This window comes from Argiope bruennichi, chromosome 3 (assembly GCF_947563725.1).
Source record: "Argiope bruennichi chromosome 3, qqArgBrue1.1, whole genome shotgun sequence".
Taxonomy (NCBI): Eukaryota; Metazoa; Arthropoda; class Arachnida; order Araneae; family Araneidae; genus Argiope; species Argiope bruennichi.
Window position 1 is genome coordinate 108,681,234 of NC_079153.1, and position 24,185 is coordinate 108,705,418.

General features: G+C 31.8%; 1 protein-coding gene across 1 annotated transcript; it reads right to left on the bottom strand.

Moving 5' to 3' along the window:
• Positions 1–1,144: 1,144 nt before the first annotated feature.
• On the bottom strand, positions 1,145–15,202 carry LOC129964243 (uncharacterized). The gene is made up of 8 exons (XM_056078976.1): positions 15,124–15,202; positions 9,956–10,247; positions 8,282–8,590; positions 7,743–7,873; positions 5,972–6,302; positions 4,557–4,931; positions 3,518–4,027; positions 1,145–2,810 (listed from the first exon to the last, which is right to left on the bottom strand). The coding sequence occupies exons 1-8, from the start codon at positions 15,142–15,144 to the stop codon at positions 1,237–1,239; spliced, it is 3,543 nt and encodes a 1,180-aa protein (XP_055934951.1). The 5' UTR covers positions 15,145–15,202; the 3' UTR covers positions 1,145–1,236.
• Between the last annotated feature and the right edge of the window lie 8,983 nt (positions 15,203–24,185).

The following is a 24,185-nucleotide window of genomic DNA, read 5'->3' on the forward strand; positions in this document are numbered from 1 at the left end:
GACCCTAAGCATATAAATTACTTACATAATTTTTAAAAATTCAGAAAATTTATACTTGTGAGCTTCAAAGGGCTATAGAGTGTGATTGTTGCAACGGGAAACGAACAAACTTTATTTTTTTCGTAGTTTCCTGTAATTCCTTTTTTTTATTATTTGTTTTTTTATATATATATGATGCATCTGTTCATTTCCGGTCTGGTGGCGCCAGAAGGGATTATTATTTATATTGGTTTTTTTTTTCTAATTTAACAGTTGTCGGTTAGAACTCCAAAAGGAGTGCTTGTATTTTTAATAATCTGCATTAAAAATGTTAAACAAAACGTCCTCACTGCTTTTGTCATGTGGAGAAGTTACTGGATATTTTTAGTGTAGGCAAGCTCTATCCCGGACATTTTGGTTCGAACTTTGTTCAGCAGAAAGGTATGTGGATTCTTTTTTGTTGATCAGTAGAAATTAAAGAACATCAAATCCGCAATAGTGATATATCAGTCATCTGCAACCTGCAAGATGCATCTTCTTAAGTTTCTGCGAAATATTATTGAATGGAGAGAGATCTGTTTTCTATTATATTTCTCCCAATTTTTTTCCATCAACTTTGCCAAAGGCACAATCAAATAAAACGGGAGAATTAAAAAAATAGATATTGATCCCTAAATAATTAAATTCTATTAATATAAAAAAAGGATATTTTTTAAAAAATATTCGTTAGGAGGACAAGTAAACTGATAGAAGAAACAAGGTGACAATAATAAAAATAGGTAGTGGTAAATGTCTTTGTGAGCGTGACGCCATCTATTGAAGATTATTTGTTCAATTTTTTAGGAGAACAGAAAACGTAAGAAAAAACGAGAAGAACGTAAAAAAAAAAAAAGTTAAATTATTATCTTGTTGATTATAAAAAAAAATTCTGGAGCAAATAAAGATGTAATGTGACTATAATTTATGGAAATGAAAAATTTATGAACATGTTATCATTTTTATAAAAGGATAAAATGTCATTTTTTTATTGTATTTCTTTACCTTTAAATTTTCAACCCTTCAAGAAGTTACCTTTGAATATTTGTGTTCTGTGAGTTTCCTTGATTAGTTATGTAATATTCAAAATAAATACATACAAATGTTTTGCATCATGGGAAATAAAATGGTTTATTTAGTATCACATTTGATTGTTTGACATATGATTAAAATACAATTTACACATAGATTTCTATTATTTTACACATTTGTTAGTTAAAATTACATTCGGGCTTTCATCCACTTCTTCAGCATCTGTTTCCAGGCTTTGGATCTCATGTATTTTGGGGGTTTCCAAGTACTCATATACGATGGTCTTTTTGTCGTCCACCTTCTCATGCTATTTGCTGGCCAGGTGAAATTTGGCACTGGCATACCCTTTGGCCATCCCTTGAATTTGTTTGCTGGTTTGGACATTTTTCTTGGTTTTGATGGCCATTTATTAACCATCTTTGCAACCAGATCTTTTTGATTCTTGTTGGGTTTTTGACTTACTTTTCTTGAAGGGAAGTTCCAAGATTTACCTGGAAGTTTTTTATTCTTACGATCGTCTCTGGTATCCCATTTGTCAGTAGTAGGTGGTGGGGTGCCTTTTTGATTATTGGGCAATTTCGTTATTATAATAATCTGAGGTGGACTAATTTCCTCATCTTCTTCTTCGATGTTGGGCGCTGGTGTTTCTTGAGTAGGTTCACTAGTGTCTTTACAGTCAGGTTTTGGTGGGGTGTTCCACGTATCTGGAGCTGGAGTAGCGATAGATGGTTGCCAGCTTTTACCTGGATATGTGGGAGGTTTCCAGCTTTTAGTTGGAGGTGGCTTCCAGCTTTTGGTGGGAGGAGGTTTCCAACTTTTCGTAGGCCTAGGTCCAGGTTTTTTCCATTTCATTGAAGGCGGTGGTGGCGGCGGTGGAGATTTCCAGCTCATGCTTGGTGGTTCTGATGTCGTTGTTTCAGTCCAAAGTGTGGTTGTTGGAGGAGTTGCTGGTGGTTGCTTCCAACTTGGTGGTGGTTGTTTCCAATTTGATGGTGGTTGCTTCCAACTTGGTGGTGGCTGTTTCCAACTTGGCGGTGGTTGTTTCCAACTTGGTGGGGGTTGTTTCCAGCTTGGTGGGGGCTGTTTCCAACTTTGTGGGGGTTGCTTCCAACTTTGTGGGGGTTGCTTCCAACCTGGTGGTGGTTTCTTCCACATCATTTTCTGAGGAGGGGTAGGTTTCTTAAAATTCCTCGGAGGAGTTGGAGGTGGGGTATCTGGAATTGTTGATGGTGGCTGATTTGGTGTAGAAGGTCGCGGACCCTTCCTTGGTGGTTTCCAGCTTTTCGTAGGTGGTCTCCAACTTTTTGTAGGTGGTCTCCAGCTTTTCCCTTTGAACTGATTTACAGGCCATCCTTTAAAAGCTGCTGTAGTAGTTGGAGCCTCTGTTGCCGTAGAAGATGAATCATCCTCAGAAGTGTCTTCTGGAGTAGTTGGAAGGCTCTCGTCTTCACTTGTATCACTTTCCTTCGAGCCACATTTGATTGTCAATTTGCATCCTCCAAATATCCATGTAGGGAAGTTATTTGGATCTCCTACAGGCCATTGACCTTGGTTCCATACAGCAGGGGCCGGCGACGGAGCTGGTGGAGCATCAGTTACAATTTCATCAGATTTCCAATTTACACTTATAAGATTACTTGTCTTTTGTGGTGCGTTACCTTTCCATGAAAATGTTAATGGACGAGCAGCTACATTTTGATTAGTTATCCAGTCTCCAGTTTGCCATCCTTTGTTCAAACTTCCATTCGGTTTAGCAGGCAGATCTGAAATTTTTTACAAGTGTTCATAAAACAATGTACACACACCTTTAGTATGAAACGCATTTTGAAATGTGATAAAAAAAATATTTTGAAAAGATGAAGCTGCATTATTGTTGACTTAATTTCAAATAATTAGAATTGGTGCAGTTTTACTATGCTTAAATTCATATGTGAAACTATTTAAAAAAAAGCGTTTAATTGTGGAAGCATTTGTCATTTGAAAATGATTAATATATTTTATCAGTTAAAACATTTAATTTCTCTTTACTCAATGATGAAAAAATATTTAATTTTACTTAAATATCTTTACTTGGTTCCTTCACTAAATTCGGAATTTAAATAAATATGTTACAGTTTGAATGCTATGAATGATAATACATTAATACATTTTTCTTTGCAAATTTAAAGAAATAATTTTTTTTTTGCTTGAATTAATCACTGAAGAATACTTATTTAATTTAATAAAATAGTTATAAAAAGTGTTAAAACAATATTTGAAGACTGTTTTTTATATTTCAATATTTAGTTGTTTTAAAAATATCTTTACGAATAAAAAAAAAAAAAAACCATGGCGTGTATGAAGCTAAAAATTTTCTTGAAAAAATTTATTAAAAATGGCATTATTTAATTTTATTATGCACTTTATGAATCCGTTCAGCTGAATATTTTGTTTCATTAGCTTTAAGTAAACACAAATCACCGTTTCATACCTATAGGAGCATCTGTAGGTGCGGGTTCCGTGACCTGATCCTTCCATATAACTCCTCCTTCACTGCTGTCATCACCCCAACTCTCATCCTCAGCGCGTCTGGGAGGCACTTTCCATTTAAAATTTCCACCAAGTGGTGGTTTGGTCGGCCATTTTATACGAATATTATTCAATGATTTGATAGGTTGGTTAGTGGGTTTTGGACTGGTTGTGGTCTCGCTGTCTTCACTCGGCAAAGGTTGAGACCAAACTATGGTTTTCTTGTCCTTTTCTCTAGCAACGTCGTTGTTTTCTTCTGGAAATTTCCACGATGTGTTATTTTCTGTAGTCCATGGCAATGCTCCCCCAAAGCCGGTTTTCCATACAACATTGCTGTCCCATTCATTACCTTTCCAGGTTTTACTTCCATATCCTGTTCCCCAAGCATGAATAGGATTATCGGGTATCTTCACATCTTGAGGCACTTGTTGGATAACAGGAACTTCAGGTTTCGGTGTCACTTGAATGCTCCCTATTTCATAAAACATAATTTCTCTTAATGACATCTTATAACATTTATTTTGTTATAATTCGAATCTGAATGGAAAATACACTTTCATTAACTTTTTCATGTAATTTTCTTCCTTCCTTTTAAATCCAAGTTCCCCTTTGAAGCAGATTTTATTATTATTATTTTTCTCCAAGTTATAACTCCAAGTTTTTCGACTAATTTAGAACTAAAGTGAATAAATTTTAAAATTCAATACAGTCAATGTAAAATTCAATACAGCTCATGTAAAAATGGATCATACCATTTCCAATTTGGAGTCTACGGATATTTCTGTAGACTGTTGAACATAACATCACAGATCATCAGTTAGATGAATCTGCTGTAATTCTTAACAAGCGAAAGTGATATCACACGACATGACTGAGTTGCATTCAAATCAAATATTTATTTTTAAACATGTGGAATATATTAGACTAAATTTTAAATATTAGTCTTAGTGACTTAATTTAAAAATGAAATTTAGAAAACTTCAAGAATTTACATCCCTTACCTGTAGCCTGCTTTGGCACCCATGGTGTATTTGGGAAATCTTTATTCCCTGTGATCCATGTTTCACCACCAAAACCAGAATTTTTTCCGGTGTTATCGACTTCCCATGATTTAACTCCATATCCTTGGACCCATTTCTGACCAGTTTTGATTAATGGTCCAGATGAAGGCCAAGATTTTCCTTTTGCTATGACTTGATCTGCTTGTGGTGTTTCAGTGCTTTTACTAGTGCTATCGTCCGCCGAGTCACTTTTAACCTCTGTTGTGCGATCTTGGGCGCTGGAAGTATTTTTTCCTGGAACCTTCCGACGTGCTCCAAACACAATGGGTTCTTTGGGAGCCAGGAGATCTCTTTCGGCATTCGGTTTATTCTCGCCTGTAATTGGGAGGAAATAAATCATGATTTATAAAATAACACTTTTTGTTTGCCAGTTCGATTCCCTGATCATTAAAATTTTTTATTTGAGTAATTTAATTAGTATTAAAAAACTAGAACTAGGATGAATGGATGTTTCATCGCATTAAAAGACAAGAATCCTGTCATAGCTGCTAATGAAATATCCAGTTTCATCTGTTTCAATTTCAGCGTTCTTCTTGTACATAAATGTCAACTATCTGTAAAAAAATTGCATTTAGATGAAGTGAAATATTTTAAAATTGTCAAGTAAGAGGGTAAAATGTCAGTTGTAGGATATGTTCAAATGATAATGTGATTGTATGAATAAATTATTTTAAATTGTACACTGATTCATATCATTTGTTATTAAATCGCCACTTTCAGCCTTCATTGGATGCCTTCCTAGATCAATTGCTTGTCAATACTACTGGAATATAATTTCAGAATTCTTACAATGCTGCTTCAACTATTATTTTTAGCATTCCATCAAAAGCATCTGTTAACAAAATCCATATTATTATATTATTGTTTTTCTGGGAAAAAATCTCGAATATCCTAAACTTCTATTCAGGATTTAAGCTATTCTATAGTGGAACGAAATATTAAGAAATGAGGTCAAACAAGTATGAATTAAAAAAACAAGTAAAAAACTAAAATTGTGTATTTTTAATATTTAATAACTATAGTATTTCAACAAGGGTATAGCCAGCTGAATAAATATGGAATGATTTATTTTCTACTTTAGAACTGCCCTTGAAAATTACAGGAGGGAATTGGGTGCCGGACCTTATAATTTTGAAATTACTAAACTATTTTAAAAGTATTTCAACCACTACCAACAGATAATATATTAAGGTTAAACATACAGAGGTTATTCAGTTCAGAATTCGCAATCATCAGAATCCAAAGCAGTGATTTCGCCCTTCTCCGATCCCAAAATGTTTTTGGATATAATTAAGTAAACATTTTGGTATAAAATAATTAATTGCTTATGAATATTCAGCAATATTTGTACTAACCTGAAGTGTATGTTTGTACGGAGGACTTCGCGACCTGATTTTCACCGTCACTATTTGGCCATGTATGATTGGCAATCCCTCTCACATAAACCACTGGATCAACCCAAGGAGAGTACGCATAGTCATCAGCTGACCATGAGTTATATTCATCTTCTTCGGACAAAGATCCATCTGGTCCCCATACATACTCGGGGTCAACCCATTCGGCATCAGATGGAATATCTCCCGTGCTGGTCACTCGCCATTCCCCGTCATCGTATTCAATCTTCCATTCGACTTCTCCGTTGTCGTCTACAACTTGCCAACCGTCTTCACCTCCTTCTCCGATAACCTGAAAAAATTATTTGTTAAATGTTATAGTGAAATGAATTTTATCTTCTTCAATGATGCGAAAGGGAGATTTCAAATATGCCCACTAGATAAAGATGTTATCCCCCCCCCTCAAATACGAAATAGTTCAAAAATAAAATACGATAATTATTGAAAAATTCAAATTCAAGATTTTGATGAAATTTCAAGCTTCAGATTCTGCTGAGTTCGAAAAGTATATTTTTAGAATCACATCAAACTGTCTGCATACATGCTAATTGAAAAAACAGCAACAAAGAAGAAGTATGAAATTTAGCAAGTGAAGATTCCAGTTTCATAACTTCTATAAGATTTTGAATGAAATTTAACTCTTTATTCATCTAAACGCATATGAACACAAAGACTCAAAACGTAACAAATAAGCAATATGGATATAACTGGCATATAATTTTATCACTAGACTTGCAAATATATGTCAAAATTTTCGATTAAATTCTCCAGAATTGACTACCTGTCGATTCCTCTATTTTTATATATATGATCTCAAAAATGGAACAATCTGCATATTTAAAATTTGGCATATGATCCTAATATCAAAATTGCAGATCCGTGTCACGTTTTTGACAAAAGGGAAGAAATGCCTTCTCTATTTTCTTCACATTGCAACAAAACGTAACACAAAAGTATATGTTGTGCACTTGTTTTATAAAAGTTATGTGGAAGGTTAGAGTCAAACAATCTCGTTGGTTACATTAGATATTTAAATTAAATCTCATAATTTAATCTGTTGATCATTAGACGATTGATATCGTCGAGCAGAATGATGTTGCTGGTTTATGAAAAAATATGAAACAATGAAAAAGTTTTGCATTTGCTTAATATAAGATTCATTATAAGTTGTAAAGCGGCATGGATTTAAAATTAACATCAACTATAGTACAAATCGTAATTCCAGCTGGAAAAGGGCAAAGTATTATATGATATAAAATAAGATTTGTAACTGGAAGCTGCTAAATAATAGAATTAAATAGTTTCATTAGTTGTATTATTATTAAATAGAAATGTTAATTTTCTCGAATATCCATAATGGACGCTTAAATTTGTTAAATATGCATTTTCTTGCTCCATCAGCTCAAAAATTAATACTTTTATGCTTTCATTGTATTATTGCTTCATTGATGTTTCAGTTATTAAGGCAAATATAAATCTTTTTAGTTTTTTAGTTATTTCTTTTTTGGTGCTGAAGAAACATTTGATAGACATGAATTTTTGTGAAGCAAACCCTTTTTTCATGAAAATTATTGTTTTGTTAGACTGAATTTATATAACTTGTATTATATAATGTCAGTTTTTTTTGTCCTTTTGTCACTCTTAAAAACAGGATTTAAAAATGATTGTAGAAGGTACTTATACAATTTATATTATAATACCATGCAGGGTAATAGAAAATCTTTAAACTTACTTTCCATTTGGTTCCATCTTTGGGCATTATATCTTCCACTGAAGGCTGTTTCTTTTCAGTTTTGCCTTTTTGGTCATCAAATGTCCATCCACCAGAAGGTCCACCATCATTGGAAGACCAAATGATATAACCTTAAGGAAGAATTTTTAATTTTATCATTTATATAATATTTAGAATAGAAATTTTTTATTGACATTTGTAAAAAAATTTAACCGCGTTAAGCGCAGCATAATCGAATATAATCCTATCCCATAAAGAAAAAGGGGGAAAAAAGTTGAATTAATAAAACATAACTAAAATAAATCATTCTGAATAATTTAGTTCATAAAATTTCTTAAGATAACCTTTTGTTTTAAAAATATATCTAAGATTTTATCAGCATATTTAGACATTTTTGTATTGACTGAGTATTGTACGAATTGGCCATGCAGAGTTTATACTCATAATTTCATTAATCCCACGATTGTATTCGAAGTATCCGTAGAAAGAGCATTGTAATCGCCAAAAGAATCAATATTGGTAAAAAATCATTTATCTACCTTTACTCAAGGTATCATTTTTCACAGGAGCGGCAGCTGTCGAAGTCGGTACCGGAGGGGTGGTTGTTGTTTCTGGAACTTTCGTCGAAGTGTCCGTTTCCGCCGTGTCTTGTCGTTTTGGTGATGGAGCGGTGGTAACCTTCGGTTTTACTCGCAGCAGATCCTGGACCCTGGTTTTGCTTTCTCGTCTGTTGATGGGTGTGGCTTCTTTGGTTTTATCCTTTCGGATCGAATCCCATCCTTCTCCGCTGGTGTGTGCGCTTGTGTTACTTCTGGTGTCATAGTTGAAGTAAGACTCGGTTTTAACACCTGGGATAGAAATGAAGAAATCGAATTACTTGATTGATTATAGTTGTTTATTAGCACAATGTCAATGTAAATGGATATTTCAATTTTGATAACTTTTTAAAGAAATAAATTGATGAATAATAAATTTATTTATAGAATATATAAGGTAAAGAAGAATTTTTATGTAGCGAATCACGAATGATCAGTAGCCTAGAGGATTAAGTCATCACATGATCACAGAATATTGATTATTCGAAACAGAAAATTATCAATCCTATTCTCGAGCTGTGCTTCTAACCAAAATTATTCGGAAATTTGTTAACTGATATACGATTTAACAATGAATTGCTCGCTGCTGTTGGGCTGATTGCTGGATGTTGACTTGATTGCGGCCAAACTGAAAACAAATGCAGACCAGTTGTCACTGAAAGTATTCAAGAAAGCAATTACCTCCATATATAGGAACTAAGTTAACCTTTTACTTCATACGCTAATTATGTTTCCAATGGGTTTGACTAACCGAAGTTGTTCTTCTCTTTTGGAATGGATCCTTGAGTCGTGGACTTCAATGGCTGCTTTAAATCAAGAGCCGTAAATCTTAACAATTATACATAATTGGCCATTAATTTCAATTGCATTAAAGAATGTAGATACGCAAATTATTTCAATATGATGTGCATTAAAGATTCGGTAATTCATCAAACGGTAATCGATATCACATTATGTGATGCTATAAAATCATCGATTGTGACTATACACTGTTTGAATTAAACTAAATAATAAAATGAATTTATGCTTGCACAAATTTCTATTTTAATAAATTTCTAAGAAAGACAAAAAATAGATCTGGGCACCTAGGCCCTTGGCATATATGATCTCTTTGAAATCTGGCTTTTGCACATTAAACTAAAAAAAATCGAACGTCTGAAGAAATCAAGCAATGATTTGAACACGTTGATTGACAACCAATGAGGGACAATTGCAAAAAACGACTCGAAGAAGCTGTCGAAACTGATGCTTGATCAAGCAAGAAATATGATAAAATAAACTTGAGCAATTTCTTTTTAATGGCTTCACAGTTTTCTTATCTAAAAAATTTACGTATCTTTCTCAATGTTATTCTTGAATCTTAAAAGATTTCAACTTAGACGCCTATTTACAACTTGTTTATTCGTCACTTATAAAGTGTTTATTAAAGTTATTAAATATTAAGAGTCTTTATTACTCTTTAATTGAGTTTTTTTAGGTCTTTATCTCATAACATTATTGCTGTTTTTGCTGTATTCATTTGTAGAAGCAATTTCAATTAATTGAAATGTTTAGATAAATTCGATAGATATTGAGATTTATTATTTTTGCAGTTGCTGAAATCCACTTTTCCCTTACCTGGTGGACGATTGTAGAATCTAACCCAAGGAACGGAGTCGGCAGTATCATATCGGGGAGCTCTTCTTTGTGATTTTACCAGCTCTTCAATGTTTTCAGGGTTTGTAATATTATCTACTGGAATAGTTTGATTCTGGAGCTCTTCTGTATTTTCTATGAGAGTAAGATTGTCCGCTATTGTGATTTCTGAAATGTTTGAAGCCAATGATGTGTCTATGGTTGTTTCAGTTCCATTTTGGGAGCCGGCCACTAATGTCAGGAGTGTCCATATAATGACAAACAGCTCCCATCCCTTAAAGGCAATGATAAAGAAGTTAAAGGTAATGCTATTTAAAACTGAATTTCAAGATTAAAATCCTTGAATATTCAATTCATGAAAAAATTTATAACTTTGTAAAGCTTTTCAGCAACAAAAAAAAGAAAAAAAAGAAAAAAGGATTCAATTTACATAACATCACAGATGTAAATAAATAAATTGTTTCAGGTATTGCTGAATACTTTTGTAACATGCACAGCATATGAGTAACATTGATTTAAAGTTTTATTCAAAAACTGATGATAGTATTTTGATTAAAGTTCTATTTTATAGGTTTTGAATGTTTACTAACCACATTACAAGTTGATGTAAGAAAAATTATAAACTATTTAAAATCTATTGAAAGCATTGCATAACTGTGGATTGGTTAGTCAAAAGCATATTCCTAATAGTAAAGGACAAATTCTAATAAAAATCTCTTTTCTTAAATGTTTATAACTAAGGTTTTATCTTATTTTTAATCTGGATTTTTAAATTTACAAATAACAGTTATGAAAACAATTATTTAAATTTTTTTGAACGATGAATTTTTTAAATATATGTCTTAAGGAGAAGTCCAAAATTAGAATAAATAATAAAAATAACTACTGCAATGGAAATCTGTTCTAACAAAACTCCTAAGAAATGCAAATGAAATCATTTCTATTTTTATTTCTAGTCACGATTTTCAGTCTGGTGTTGAAAATCATTTCGCATGTTTGTAGGAAAAAAAAATCTAATTTATGAGCAAAATTTAATAATTTTGGTGAACACTTCAGATATAAACGCTAGTACTTATTGGAAACATAATATCCTGAAGTGTACAACTATTAACCCCTCGCATGTGGCAAGTCATATCTCCATCTGAAGGGTCAATGCATGCTTTGCTTATAATGGGAGGGGGTAATTTTTCGTCGGGCACAGCATCCAAAATTGCTTTTCACAGTCATTTAGGTACAAGAATGCGATGACAGGGTTGAGTATAATCTTTATTGATATAAATCGATTTAATTATAATCTAAATGAATGACTTGCCACCTGAACTTTGGGTACTTTTTCAGTTTCGGGACCGTCTATTGCAAAATAATAAAACAAAAATATAAAGAGAAGGTAAATAAATTGAATAAAATTAATATTTGATTAATTCAAAAAATTATTGTTTAAATTGAAAAAATATGGTTAATAAAAACAAAGTGAATAGCATTGGTTTAGCAGAAATTTTTAAAACAAAAATTATACTTTTTAAAAAGGTGTTTAAATATGTGTAAGAGATACATGAGTCATAATTTAAAAATGAATTCTAAATTTAAATCTTAATTAAAACTTGCTAATGAAAAATATTATCTGTTCCTTAAAAGCTCTTTACCAAAAATTGTTCCTTTTTTAAGTCAAAAATGTAAAAAATTATAATTTTATTTATCAATTACTAAAACATCCAACTTTTATCGAAAAATAAGAAATGTAGTGATACAAATATGAATAACTGCGAAATATTTGATTGAAAAATAAATATTAATTATACAAATAATATTTTGATAATAAATTTTTGAAATTCCACAATTCTTAAGAAAAGAAGGAAATTCAATAAAAATCTTCAAATGGAACAGTCAGATAAAAATTTAAAAATAAAAAAATTCAAATGTGAAATTATCGTGAACTTTTGAAATTTACATTTAAATTGGGGAAAATAGGTTAATGGAAAATCTGAAGTGACAGTAAAACTGTTATAACATATTTCGTCTCTTTGAAGAAAATAAAAATTGATGATATTCAGTGCATCTTTTAAATCGTATTTGTGAGTCTCCCTATAAAAATACAAAAGATCTGTCATTAATAAAGCGCATGCAAAATAAGGTCAAGCCACACCGCCTTTGTTTGTGGCGTGCTCCGAGGCAAGCCATAAAGGAAAGTGTCTTGAGACGAAGTCATAAATATTATACGCACTATCAAATTTAGCAAAGAATTCCACTTCTTTTGAAATACCTCTGAATGTGTTTATATTATAATATTTGATTTACATTAGAAAGCTTAACCAGAATCTTATCATGGCATTTCTCTTAATGGCATGCATGAAAGAAAAAAAACTATTAATTATTACTTAGAGTGATGTATATAATTTTTTATAAGTTTAAATTTATTAATTAGGATCGTTTGATTAATTCTCTTGTAAATTAAGTAATTTTACTTCTGTGCTTTGAATATTTAATTTGCATTTAAATAAAATTCCCGCCGGCGTCCTGGCCTAGGTGTAGCGCGTCTTCCCCGTGATCTAGGCGTTCCGGGTTCGAGTCCTGCTTCGGGCATGGTTGTGTTCTTTCTGTGAGGTGCGTGAATGAGCCCCTCTGTAAAAAGGGGTTGTGCAAGCGAATGTGTGAGTTTCATCTTCATATGAGCTAGAAGTCAGACTTCTGCCCTCGGGTGCTCAGGGGTCTTTACTCTCAGAAGCTACTGCGCAAAAATTTGAATGGCCGGCGTCTTTGCATGGGGGTAGTGCATCTTCCCCGTGATCTGGGCTTCCCGGGTTCGAATCCCGGTTCAGGCATGGTTGTTCTTCATCTGTGTTCTATCTGTGAAGTGTGTGAATGTGCCCCCCCCCCCCCGTAAAAAGGGGTTGTGCAAGCGAATGTGTGAGTTTCATCTTCATATGAGCTAGAAGTCAGACTTCTGCCCTCGGGTGCTTAGGGGTCTTTACCCTCAGAAGCTACTGTACCCCCTTTCCGTGGTAACGCGGACACGATATCATCATGAATAAAATTCCCTGAGGAAGTGCTGGATAAAATCCAAGGAGTGGATAAATAAAAGAAAAATACTAGGGAAAAAGTTATGATTATAATAGAATTAAATTATATTGTACAAGAAGTTTTTTCTATCTATGCGACATCTGTTGGCTAACTATGCAAAATAGCCATTCTAAATCAAACTTGCTAATTCGTGGTAGTGAAACGGCTGAATAAATAAATAAAATCTTAAATATTAGATAATAATTAAATATTAGCTCTTAAACATTAGAGTGCCCATTTTTGTGAGGAAAAAAGCATTAGTATATTCTTATCTCATTCAGCACAATACTATCTCCTCATGAGATAATTATTAGGAAATTTTAAAAAAAAATTCGATACAGAAACATACACAATGCATTTTATTATTTTTTGTTGAAGATTATTTGTCCACATCAAATATATTAGAGCAACCCTATTTTATATATAATCAAAATTGCAAAGGAAACATTTTCAAACACAAAGTTTAATAAAGTTTTAACATAGTGAATACTTTTCAGAACCATTTATTTACTGATAAGTAAAAAAGGATATTTATATAAAATTTGTGGTGAATATGTGGCATTTTTTAATCTAAGATAAAAATATTTTATTCGAACAGACTAAATTAAGAAAGACTCTCGGCGTCTTAAGTTTAAATTGAATTATTAAAAACGTTTTAACAAAGTATAATAAATATAAAAAAACTAAGTACGTTTTAACAAAATATAGTGTAGTTAGTATAGTAAGTATAGTATTATAAACGTATATATCTCTAGTATATATATATATATATATATATAATATACGTTTCCACAAAGTATAGAAAACAGAGCACCTAATTTTTAAAATCCAATTATTTTTTTTTAATTCAAAGAAAACTAATTTCAATTCATCAAAAATATATTTAAGATTTCTCAGACTTTTCTGAATCTAATTTCTCAGAAATTGCATTCAAGAATCAGATCGTCTTTTGACATTGTGAGTCAAAACTTTAAAAGGAGTAGTTTTGAATTATATTTCGAATCAAAAAGTAATTGAATTTATTTGTTTAGATCTTTTAATAGCTGTAAATGAACACTTCATCTATGTTAACTGATTATATCAGTAGATTTATTAGTATTCATCTATATTATTGATTATATTATATTATGCTATTATATTAACTGATTAATTAAGTCATGGATTTAAATTTATTTTAAATTTCAACTACAAATTCTCTTTATTCGAAAATGTTTTACAAATGCACTTTTAGGAATAAAAAATGTTTTTTCTTTCAGTCTGAGTAAAAAACACATACAGTATGGGGTTGAATATCTAAACATGAATATTCTGAAGAATTAAAAATTCTAATTGTTTTAGAATTTTAAAAAAATGCCAAAGTTATTTTATAATACAATAAGGAATACCACAAAAATGCTATAAAAGTAATACTTTTTAATAAATTATGATTTCTGTAATTTGAAATGTAAAGTGTTGTAAATGCATTTCAAAGATCTTTTTAATTATGCTTAAATAATTGGTTGATTATGCTTTGCTATTTCCTAACGTTTGTTTTGTATAAAATAGTCTCTATTAATTATAAGACATTTTTCATAGATACGGATCAGATTTCATAACTTTCATAATTATGATATTCAGAAATTTGCTACTAAGTGGTTATTTCTCTGAGTTAACGAAGCTCTACAGCTTTTCTAATACTATTTTCTTATTGTTTCGCTCGTAACAAATTACTGCTTGCATCTATTCTGTGATATGCATTTCTTTACATAATGTTTATGACAACATTATAGCCTTCGACCTTCATTAGTCTTTAATAAATAGTAGATTTTAGTTTAATATAGTTTGAGCATAATGATAGAAATGTAATTTTAATTTCGTTCCGAATTTATGTACAAATTTATTCAACTGTCAGATATCAAATATGTACTCATTTGCTCATTCTAGTACAAAAATCTTTTATCTTACATACAAAAATGGAAAAATCTTCACATATGCTTTTTTTATAAACTAATAAGATAATATTAGCTCACCGTTACATGAGTGCTAGCTGCCAGTATAAAGTGACAGGCATTGATAAGTCACAATGTTTTTGTCGAATTCTCGTTTCAACTTACCCCATGATGCCTTATAATCATATCCAAAGTCGGGTAATCCAAGAGATGGACGCCTTGGCTCTTACCAGATGAGAGCGAATCGAAAGTGAGTGGACGTTGAACAGGTGGTTGAGGGTTATATATCCGTCAACCACGTGACCAGTACGTCCCTACTTCTAACAGTCACCCGAAAAATGCGAGTTACCAGGTCGCCCACAAAAGGTGGATTCCAAAAAATTCAACCGTGACTGTCTGGTATCCGGCAATGGCACGCAACTTCTGGAGGAACAATACCTTCATACTTAGGCGTGGCAAGGATCATGAACAAGAAGATGAAACCTTCTGCGGCATTTTGAAGACGATATGAATTGCTCCTCCATGTAAGAAAATGATATGTAGAACGATGGAATGGTTCCAAGGTCATGCGTGCGTGGATGAAATGTAAGTTAAGATTTTCAATTTAAGTAATTTTTTTTTATATCTAGACGTTTTACTTTTTTTGATAAATCAGCCTAGCTGTATTGATGGGGTTAATAAATGGACCATAGTGTTTATGATTTTCAGTGGTTGACTTGAGTTTGGATGGACCAGTTATAATTTAATTGGATTGTCTTGAAACGATGTATCCAGTTTATGATAACTAACTTTGCAGTAACTAAATTCCGGAAGTGATTAAAAAATGTGTGCTGGATACTAATGAATCTATGTACAGTATCTGATTCTTATGCCATAAAATTCTAGCACTTATTCACTGCGTAAATTCGTACATTATTAAATAATATTTCAAATTTCTATAGAGATCAAAGATCGTTTTGTTATAATATTAATGTTTCCCATACAAACTTCTTGGATGTGGCCCACATTCTTCCGACATCGAATCAGAAATTTAAAGACAACCCCATATCTTATTCCACTAAATTTTTAAAAAAAATCAGAAAAATTGATGAGGAAAGTTTAGCGTGACATTTCTTAATATATTCTATTCTAATGTGTTTTGAAATTGGGGTTCTAGTTTACTACCTTTGCATTTGGGCTAAGCACTATATATAAGCCATTATAAGGTAAATTAACATCAATAGATTTATAATTAAACAATTCAATTGTGCTTTTACATATAAGTACTATATTAAACCTTCTAGTGTGAATCTAATCAATTATTTAGGGATAAACTCTCGAAATGATTACTCTCATAATCATCGTAGTTGCAAAGAAAATTTCTATTATAAAATTTTGAATGCAACCATCGGCAGGCGTACTTTTTGTATCTTTTGTACTTTTTGTATAGCTAAGTAACATAATATTCTGTACGAAGGACGAGAGTAAAGAGAGATGAGGGAGGAATTCATAGGAAGTTTAATGGGCATTTTTAACTTAATTTTTTAGTTTAATGTGCATCTTTTTAATCAGTTATCATTACACACACACACACACACACACACACACACACACACACACACACACACACACACACACACACACACACACACACACACACACACACACACACACACACACACACATATTTTCAAGCCTGAATCTGCACTTATTTTTATTATTAATAAGTTTTATTTGTGGCACTGGTTTTATTGTTTTTGTTTCACATTCCGAAAAACAGCAGAGCTATATCAAGTCCATGAAATTGTGCACCCTGAAGAAGTCCAATGCTTACAAAGGATTGTCAAGATCTTTCTTGGAGAGGCCCAGATAAAATTGTGATTAGGTGAAGCCTCTTCCATAAACACTTGGGGCAGACTTCAAAGCGATTAGAACCCTCAGAATATTTCATAGCTCCAAGATATCCAGTGATAAAGTGAGTAAGAGTAGTCTGATTCTATCCACTACAATCGACAGTCAGATAGCCCCCTAGACGACTACTCTTATACCAGTGATGTAATGGTGGAACAAGCCAAGTGGCTTTATTTTGATTTTTAGCTCTTAAGAAAATTTCCATGTAGTTACAGGAGCATCACTAGCTCCTGATTTAGCTAGGATGTCTGCATTCTCCTTACTCTCGAGGTCCAACATGAGAGGTATTTATTGTAGGTGGTTCTGATGAGACAAGGAAATTGGTTTTAGGTTTTTGAATATATTCACTCCCATATTATCCCTCACACTGTGCTATTTGGCAAAGTGTTGAATTGAACTTCTATCTGACAGCATTCAGATTTCATTTAGTGATTAGTAGATTTCATTAGTAGATTTATTAGTATTCATTATAGATTATTAGTAGACTATTTGTTTCATTTTTACTTAGTGATTTACATGGCTTTGTAAATCTAGTCATTCATTTCGCATGTCTCTTATGCATATTCTAGTAATATATTTTATGTTTACCTTTGATATAATCACCATTGAAGAGATTCATTCACAGATATAATTTTACTGAGAGTGAACTTGGATTGATTGGGAATTCTGTGAGGGCAAGCAGGGATTTCACTATGAGTTTAAATTGTCATTGTATATATAATATATATATAATTTAAGTTAGAGCACTAAAGGATAGTGTGCTGAATTGAGTGATTTTAACTATAAATTGAAAATTAATACTAGCGAATGCAGCTTTTCTATGATGTTTAATTTAGGATTTTCAGTTGAATCCTTCCTCGACAAGCAGCGAGCACTGCGAACAATTTCATCCTGTCATCTCTGAGTGACGCTGCCTATAGTAATCGGCTCCACTCAGTTTACAGGGAATCATTTGCTTTCTGTCTAAATTTCTTCTCGCCGCTCAGCGTGCCACTGTCTCATTTTTATTTAGAATATTCCTGAAGAGTATTATTCTTTATGCATATTTATTATTTTCAAATTTCTTTTATCATTTTGGCAACAATCTTCACCATTTTCCATTCTGATCTGTTCGTGTTTTAAAGATCTATTAGTTTTTGTTTATTAACAAATAGGTATATGAGCTATAAGATTTTTACATAATTTAATTCATCGACTGTATTTCATATTATTTAAAATCATTGTCCAGTTTTAGATCCGGCATTTTAAAGCAAATTTATCTTTTTAATTTGATTAGTTAGTGCAGAAAGGTCCTTGATCCATTTGATCTCATCAGTCGCCCCCCCCCTCCTCCTGGTGAAATCTTAAATACTGTCATGATTAAATAGCAATATTCAATAAATATTTAAAAGTTACAGATATTCTTCGATTGTTACCCTTATTCAACCTTAGAAAAAATTTCATGCTTCATGATAACCGATCTATATTTATTTAAAATAAATATCCCTTCAAAAAATAATTTTATTAAAAAAATCCTATTGGATTGATTGATTTAATATTTCAATGTTTACTTTTGAAACTATACATTGGTTATTTATAGAGATGAGCTTTTCTGTTTTGAGCTGTGTCCGGATGATACTGAAGAATTTTGCTTTGGCTTCCGAACCTTCAAACTTCCAATCTAATTCAACTAAAGTAATGAGGCTGGATACTGAAAAATTTAGCATGAGCCTGGACTGTTACACGGTGGATCTTTGATAAAGTTGGGTTTCTAATACCAGTCTTTCACGTATTTTAAGGTGCTTAAGTAGTCTAAGAACCATTTAGTCCATGTTAAATTTTTCTAGTGATCTAGGATAAGTCTTTAAATCTACATATTCACACATCTAATCAAACCTTAAATTATTCCGAAGAAAAGATTCACTGAATTTTAAATTCGAACTACATGAAAAATTTCGTGATGGCGTTTCGGTTGGACGTCCAGAGTCTCATGAATTTGATTCTGGTCATAGTCTCTGACCAGAATCTTTTTTTCTCATCTTTTTAAATGATTTTCAACATTCGTGGATCTGATGCTCAAACCTTCTCAATTTCTACCTTTTCTAAAAATTAGTCTTATATCAGCTAATATTCACATGAAGATTATTAATATCACCCAATAGTGATAAGTTGCTAAAGGGATGTTATAGCTTTCTCCTTATTTGCCATTCTCTAAATAAAAAGATCATACTATATTTTGTCATATAATCCGTGTTAATAACAGATCCGTGTATAAATTCTGATAATCATATTATCTCAGAAAGACCATGTTTTTTCCTAGATGCAATTTTGGATTCTAACTCATGGTCTTTGTTGATCAGTTTTAAATAATGCACCGATAATTTTTTTCTTGATCGATTGTGTAAACACTTCTCTCGCTCTAGAAAGTAAAGCAAATGCAGTATCATCTGTACTTTCAATTAAAATTTATTAAATTGTATTAATTCTCACTTCGGTAGTGAATCAAAATTCATTTCCGTTATAATTAATACTTTTAATTATTTTCATGTTAAAAGCAACGAAGAAATATCATTTACAAAACACTGATTAAATACTTTTATCCACTACAGTATAAAAGATTTTTTAACATTCATTAAGATACAAAACAATTAATTTTAAACATAAAGAAAGTAAAGAAGAAGAAGGGAAAGAAAGTTTTATCACATTAGATGATAAATTTCATCAATGCAGCACATTTTTGCTGGCATTAAAATAATTTGAAATATTTAATGAAAATAATCAGCTGTAATTATTTCATATTTTTTTATTAAATTATTATTATTGTAAAATATAATAATTAAAATATACTTAATAACAATTATAAATACATATATCTATTAATAACAGTTATTAAATATATGTATTTAGAAATTTATAAATGAAATATTTAGATATTAGGAATCTTTAAATGAATACTTTTGGGATTTTGAATCTGAAATAGACCTCAAACTAGATTTTAAAATTCAAGAAAAATTATTATAATATATTTCTGTCAGCTTAATTACAGCATAATAGTAATTAAAAAAGACTTCGAAAATAGGTTTAAGTATATTTTTAAATAGTCGTATTGAAACTACATTTTGTTTATATGAATTAAAACTACATTTTTATTTCTTATATTAATGTATACATAAATCAGAAGATACTTTTAGGCAATGAAAATTCTTCACGATCGAGCATGTTTTATAAATACAAAATGTGTTTAAGAAGACCTGATCCATATAATTCTTTTTTGAGGTGTTTGATCCCAGTTTGTGCTGTAAACGACCTCGTTCATAAATCTGAAAGGCATATGCAAAACTCTAGGACATGTCTGTTTCCGCAGTCCATCAATAGAAATATGGGAGGGGTTAACCGGTCTTCTAGAAAGCATGATCAAAGCTACACAGTAGAATTGTTATCTTCTGAAGCATTAAAAAATGATATTGACAGGACTTTATTAAAGCTAATTATCTTCCTTTGAAAGTGTAAAATGACAGTAATATATTAAAATAAATTACGTCTTATTTTGTGAGACTCATTGACTTAATAAACTCTGAATATTGAATATTAAAATTTCAGTATGATTCATAATAATTTTTAAGTATCAGAATGGTACTGGTGGATGTTTATTAAAAGGATTTACAGTAATAATTTGTATTAAGATGATTAAATTGGGAAAATGAAGGCTTTCAGAAGATGGTACAAACTATGGCGTGGTTTTTCAACAAAATGATAAAATAATGAAAATATACACAAACGTTTTGATTATCTTAATCTTTTATAGTATGTGTAATGTTTTCTTAGTAAAAAAATGCAAGCACACATCATATGAGTGGTCATTTTGAATTTGAATTATCAGTTAATTATGTAAAAATATCGGTATACTAATTACTTAGAAGAATTTTCTAATTAGTTTTGTCCAGCTTGTAATGAGATTCTATAAAATAATATAAAAAATATAAGTCAACCATCTTACTACTCTATGACCGGCCACGAAGGCACACGGATTTAAACCAAAAAGCTGAATGACCGGACTGCCGCAACATGGATGAAATTTGGTGTAAGTTATACACCATTGACTTCCGACCCGCCACAAAGGCACACGGAAAAATTACTGGATGACCTGACTGCCGCAACAGGAACATTGGCGGGAACTGTGGTTGAGTCCTAAGGGCCGTCACCGGCCACGATAAAACCCTCCCCGAAGGAAGTACGTCCCGTCATCGATGGGAGGAGTCAGATCCCCCACCTGTTAGTGTACCCTCCAGGGTGGCGAGATCCAACCACCATGCCGGAAGCATCTCATCTTCATTTTGAGGTGCCCCCCGGGGGTTATATATATAAAAAATATTAAAAAAACTTTTACATTATATAAGATCGAATTGAAATTCTGAAGTTTATTTTTGTTACATTCGTAATTGGAGCCAAATTTTGTATTACAATCAAGTTTATTATCTTGATATTGCTGTGGATTTTTAAGTAGTTATATATTTGAGGCACATTATAATGGCACTTATTTGTCATAAAAATGTATAAACTTTTAGATATAAACCACTTTTATTACAAAAAATATTTCAACAGGACAATTTTTTTTTAAATTTAGAAAGAAAACTCATTTTGGATTAAATGTATAGTTATGCTTCAAAATTCCGCTTCATTTCGAGGGATTAATTTTGGATCAATTGTACTAATTTTAAGTGAAACAAAATTCCGTGACATTGCATTTTGAACCGACAGAATTCAATGTTTCCAGCATGGAGAAAACATTATGGTCGGTTCAAAATGTAATGTTTCCAGCATGGAGAAAACATTACAATGAAAGAATTTTTCTAAAGAATATTCTAATTTTGGATCAATTATACTAATTTCAAGTGAAACAAAATTCCGTGACATTGCATTTTGAACCGACAGAATTCAGAAGTTGTCCACTAAATATTTAAGCCTAAGATCATTTGCATATTTATTGTTTATTATATATACAATTGTACATTTATATAGGAAATATAAAAAATGAATTCTTTTTAGAATTTACTTGGAAGAATCAAGAAAAAAACTGATTGTTCAAGACAATCATTGCTCCGAAAGGGAAAAAAAATAGCAATAAAAAAAAAAATAAACTTTTAGGAGAATTCATTTGTAGTAATTTGAAAATTCAGAAACTTTTGTCCTGTTAAAATATTTCCAAAATATTAAATCAACTACGCTTAAAATATTTCAAGTTTAAAAGTAACATGTTCTGAAATTTCTCTTGCTTCCATTATGCATGAGGCAATACATTTCGTATTCAAAAGTGCCTATTCAATATTTGCAACCTCGTTCCCTTAGATTTCAGTATTTCAACAATCTTCTTAAAATATTTCCAAAATCATTAAAGTGCTTTTCCATTATTTACGTGATTTATTTGTTAAAAATATTTCTAATTTCATTCCGTTTGATTTCTACATTTCTATTATTATTTTGCAATAACAACCAAATACACAACAACAAAGAAAAAACATGTTTCCTTAATAACCGAACCAAAGCTATAAATTCGATCTTACCACTTCAATTGGTAGAATGAATTTTTTCTAATTGCATTTCGTGAGAACACAAACTTTTAATAATATCAGTATCATCTGTTATTTGAGTTATTCGAGATGAGAACTCCCTAATTTCAGTTTACAGCATGGAGAAAACAATTTTTAAATTACAATAAAAGAATTTTTCTGAAGAATATTTTAATTTTGGATCATTCTGAATTTTAAAAATCCATTTCTCCTTTTTCATGTATGAAGAAAGGAGAAATGGATTTTTCATGTATCATGTCAAAGAGAAAGTATTGAAATCATAAAAAAATAATGAATAAATAAGCAGAACTCTATATTTTCACGAATCGCCACATTCCAGACCTTCCTATATCCTACAAATCCGTTTTTGGAATTATGTCTGTACGTTTATCTGTGATAAAGATAACTGAAAAACGTTTTAGATAAACGAAGCACGTTGTCATTACTTCAAAGTTGTTTATATAAATTTTTGAATGAAATCAATATCTGTTGGGATGAAGCGAGCGGACTATTTTTCTCGCGTAGGAATATCTGTGTGATTACGCTTCTGCTTCGTTCCGGCGCCATTTCCTCCCGCGAACTGCCTGACATAATGCTGTGTGCGTAATCGTCAATACCTGTGTTCTTTCCTTTTCGCTTTCTATGTCTAATAAATGTGCTGTCTTCAAGAACCACGCTGAGATTTATTGAAAAGTAAAAACAGTATCAATGGAAGCATGTCTGCTCAGTAGTCGGAATGTAAGTTAACACGATACAAAACAAAGAGAGCTAGAAGTAGAATATTTGAAACACAGATTTAATTCTGAAGTCTAAATTTATGTTAAATTTGAAACTAAATCCGTAAAGGGGTTGACTATAGGTTTTTTGCTTTTACAAACACGCAAACGCGATAACTCAAACACTCAAAGACTTAAATAAAGGAAATTATGTATGTGATTTTGCGACTACAATTTTAGTTTTATGTTAAATTTTGGTTTTCATAGATCGAAAAAAAAAAAAGTTCAAAATACAGATTCGGTTTCCCAGCATTTTTATATTAGCCACATTCCAGTGATTAATCACCAAAAAATCGCCTAAGAATACATGCTAATAGGCTGTTTTGTTAATTATTGTTCACCAGTGTCATACCGTTAATAATACACAAATGCATCTAAGAGCCGGCATCCTGGCATATGGGTAGCGCGTCTTCCCCGTGATCTGGGCGGCCTGGATTCGAGTCCCGATTTGAGCATGGTTGTTCTTCCGTTGTTCTATGTGAGATGTGTGAATGTGCCCTCCTGCAAGCGAATGAGTCATGCGTGAGTAGCAAAGTCGTACTCTTGGCCCTAGTTGGCACTACTAAAAAAAAAAATAAGAGACGCCCCCACCCCACACCGGCTTAATTCGCTGTCTTCGTAAGAGCGGGCTTGTCCATGGCAAGTGTCATAAGAAACAACAACAACATCAATTAGAGAGTGTGAGAGAAAATTTCGGGGGGACCATTGCCACTGATTTGAAACTATGCTTGTATGTGAATGTGATTATTTGAACATTGACTCGTTAGATGAAAGAAATTTTCATGTATGGTCATTTCAGAAAAATTCTAGACTTTGTGGTGAAAGCTTATAAGCCAGCTAACAGCTACGGTACACGAGCAATTGCTTTTGTATTGTGATCATGTTATTGGACTGCGAACCACAAGGTCCCAGTTCTATCCTCGCTCGCATCACAATGCGCAACCACTTATTTAATTTTAGAATTAACTCATCAACATGAAGCATATACTCGACTTCCCAAACATCTATCTGATTT

Coding starts and splice junctions, on each gene's coding strand:
- LOC129964243 (XM_056078976.1), bottom strand. CDS start 15,144: ATGATTATAAGGCATCATGGG. Junction 8,591..9,955: donor ATTCTACAATCGTCCACCAG/GTAAGGGAAAAG, acceptor TTTCTATCCCAG/GTGTTAAAACCGAGTCTTAC. Junction 4,932..5,971: donor CGTACAAACATACACTTCAG/GTTAGTACAAAT, acceptor TCCCAATTACAG/GCGAGAATAAACCGAATGCC.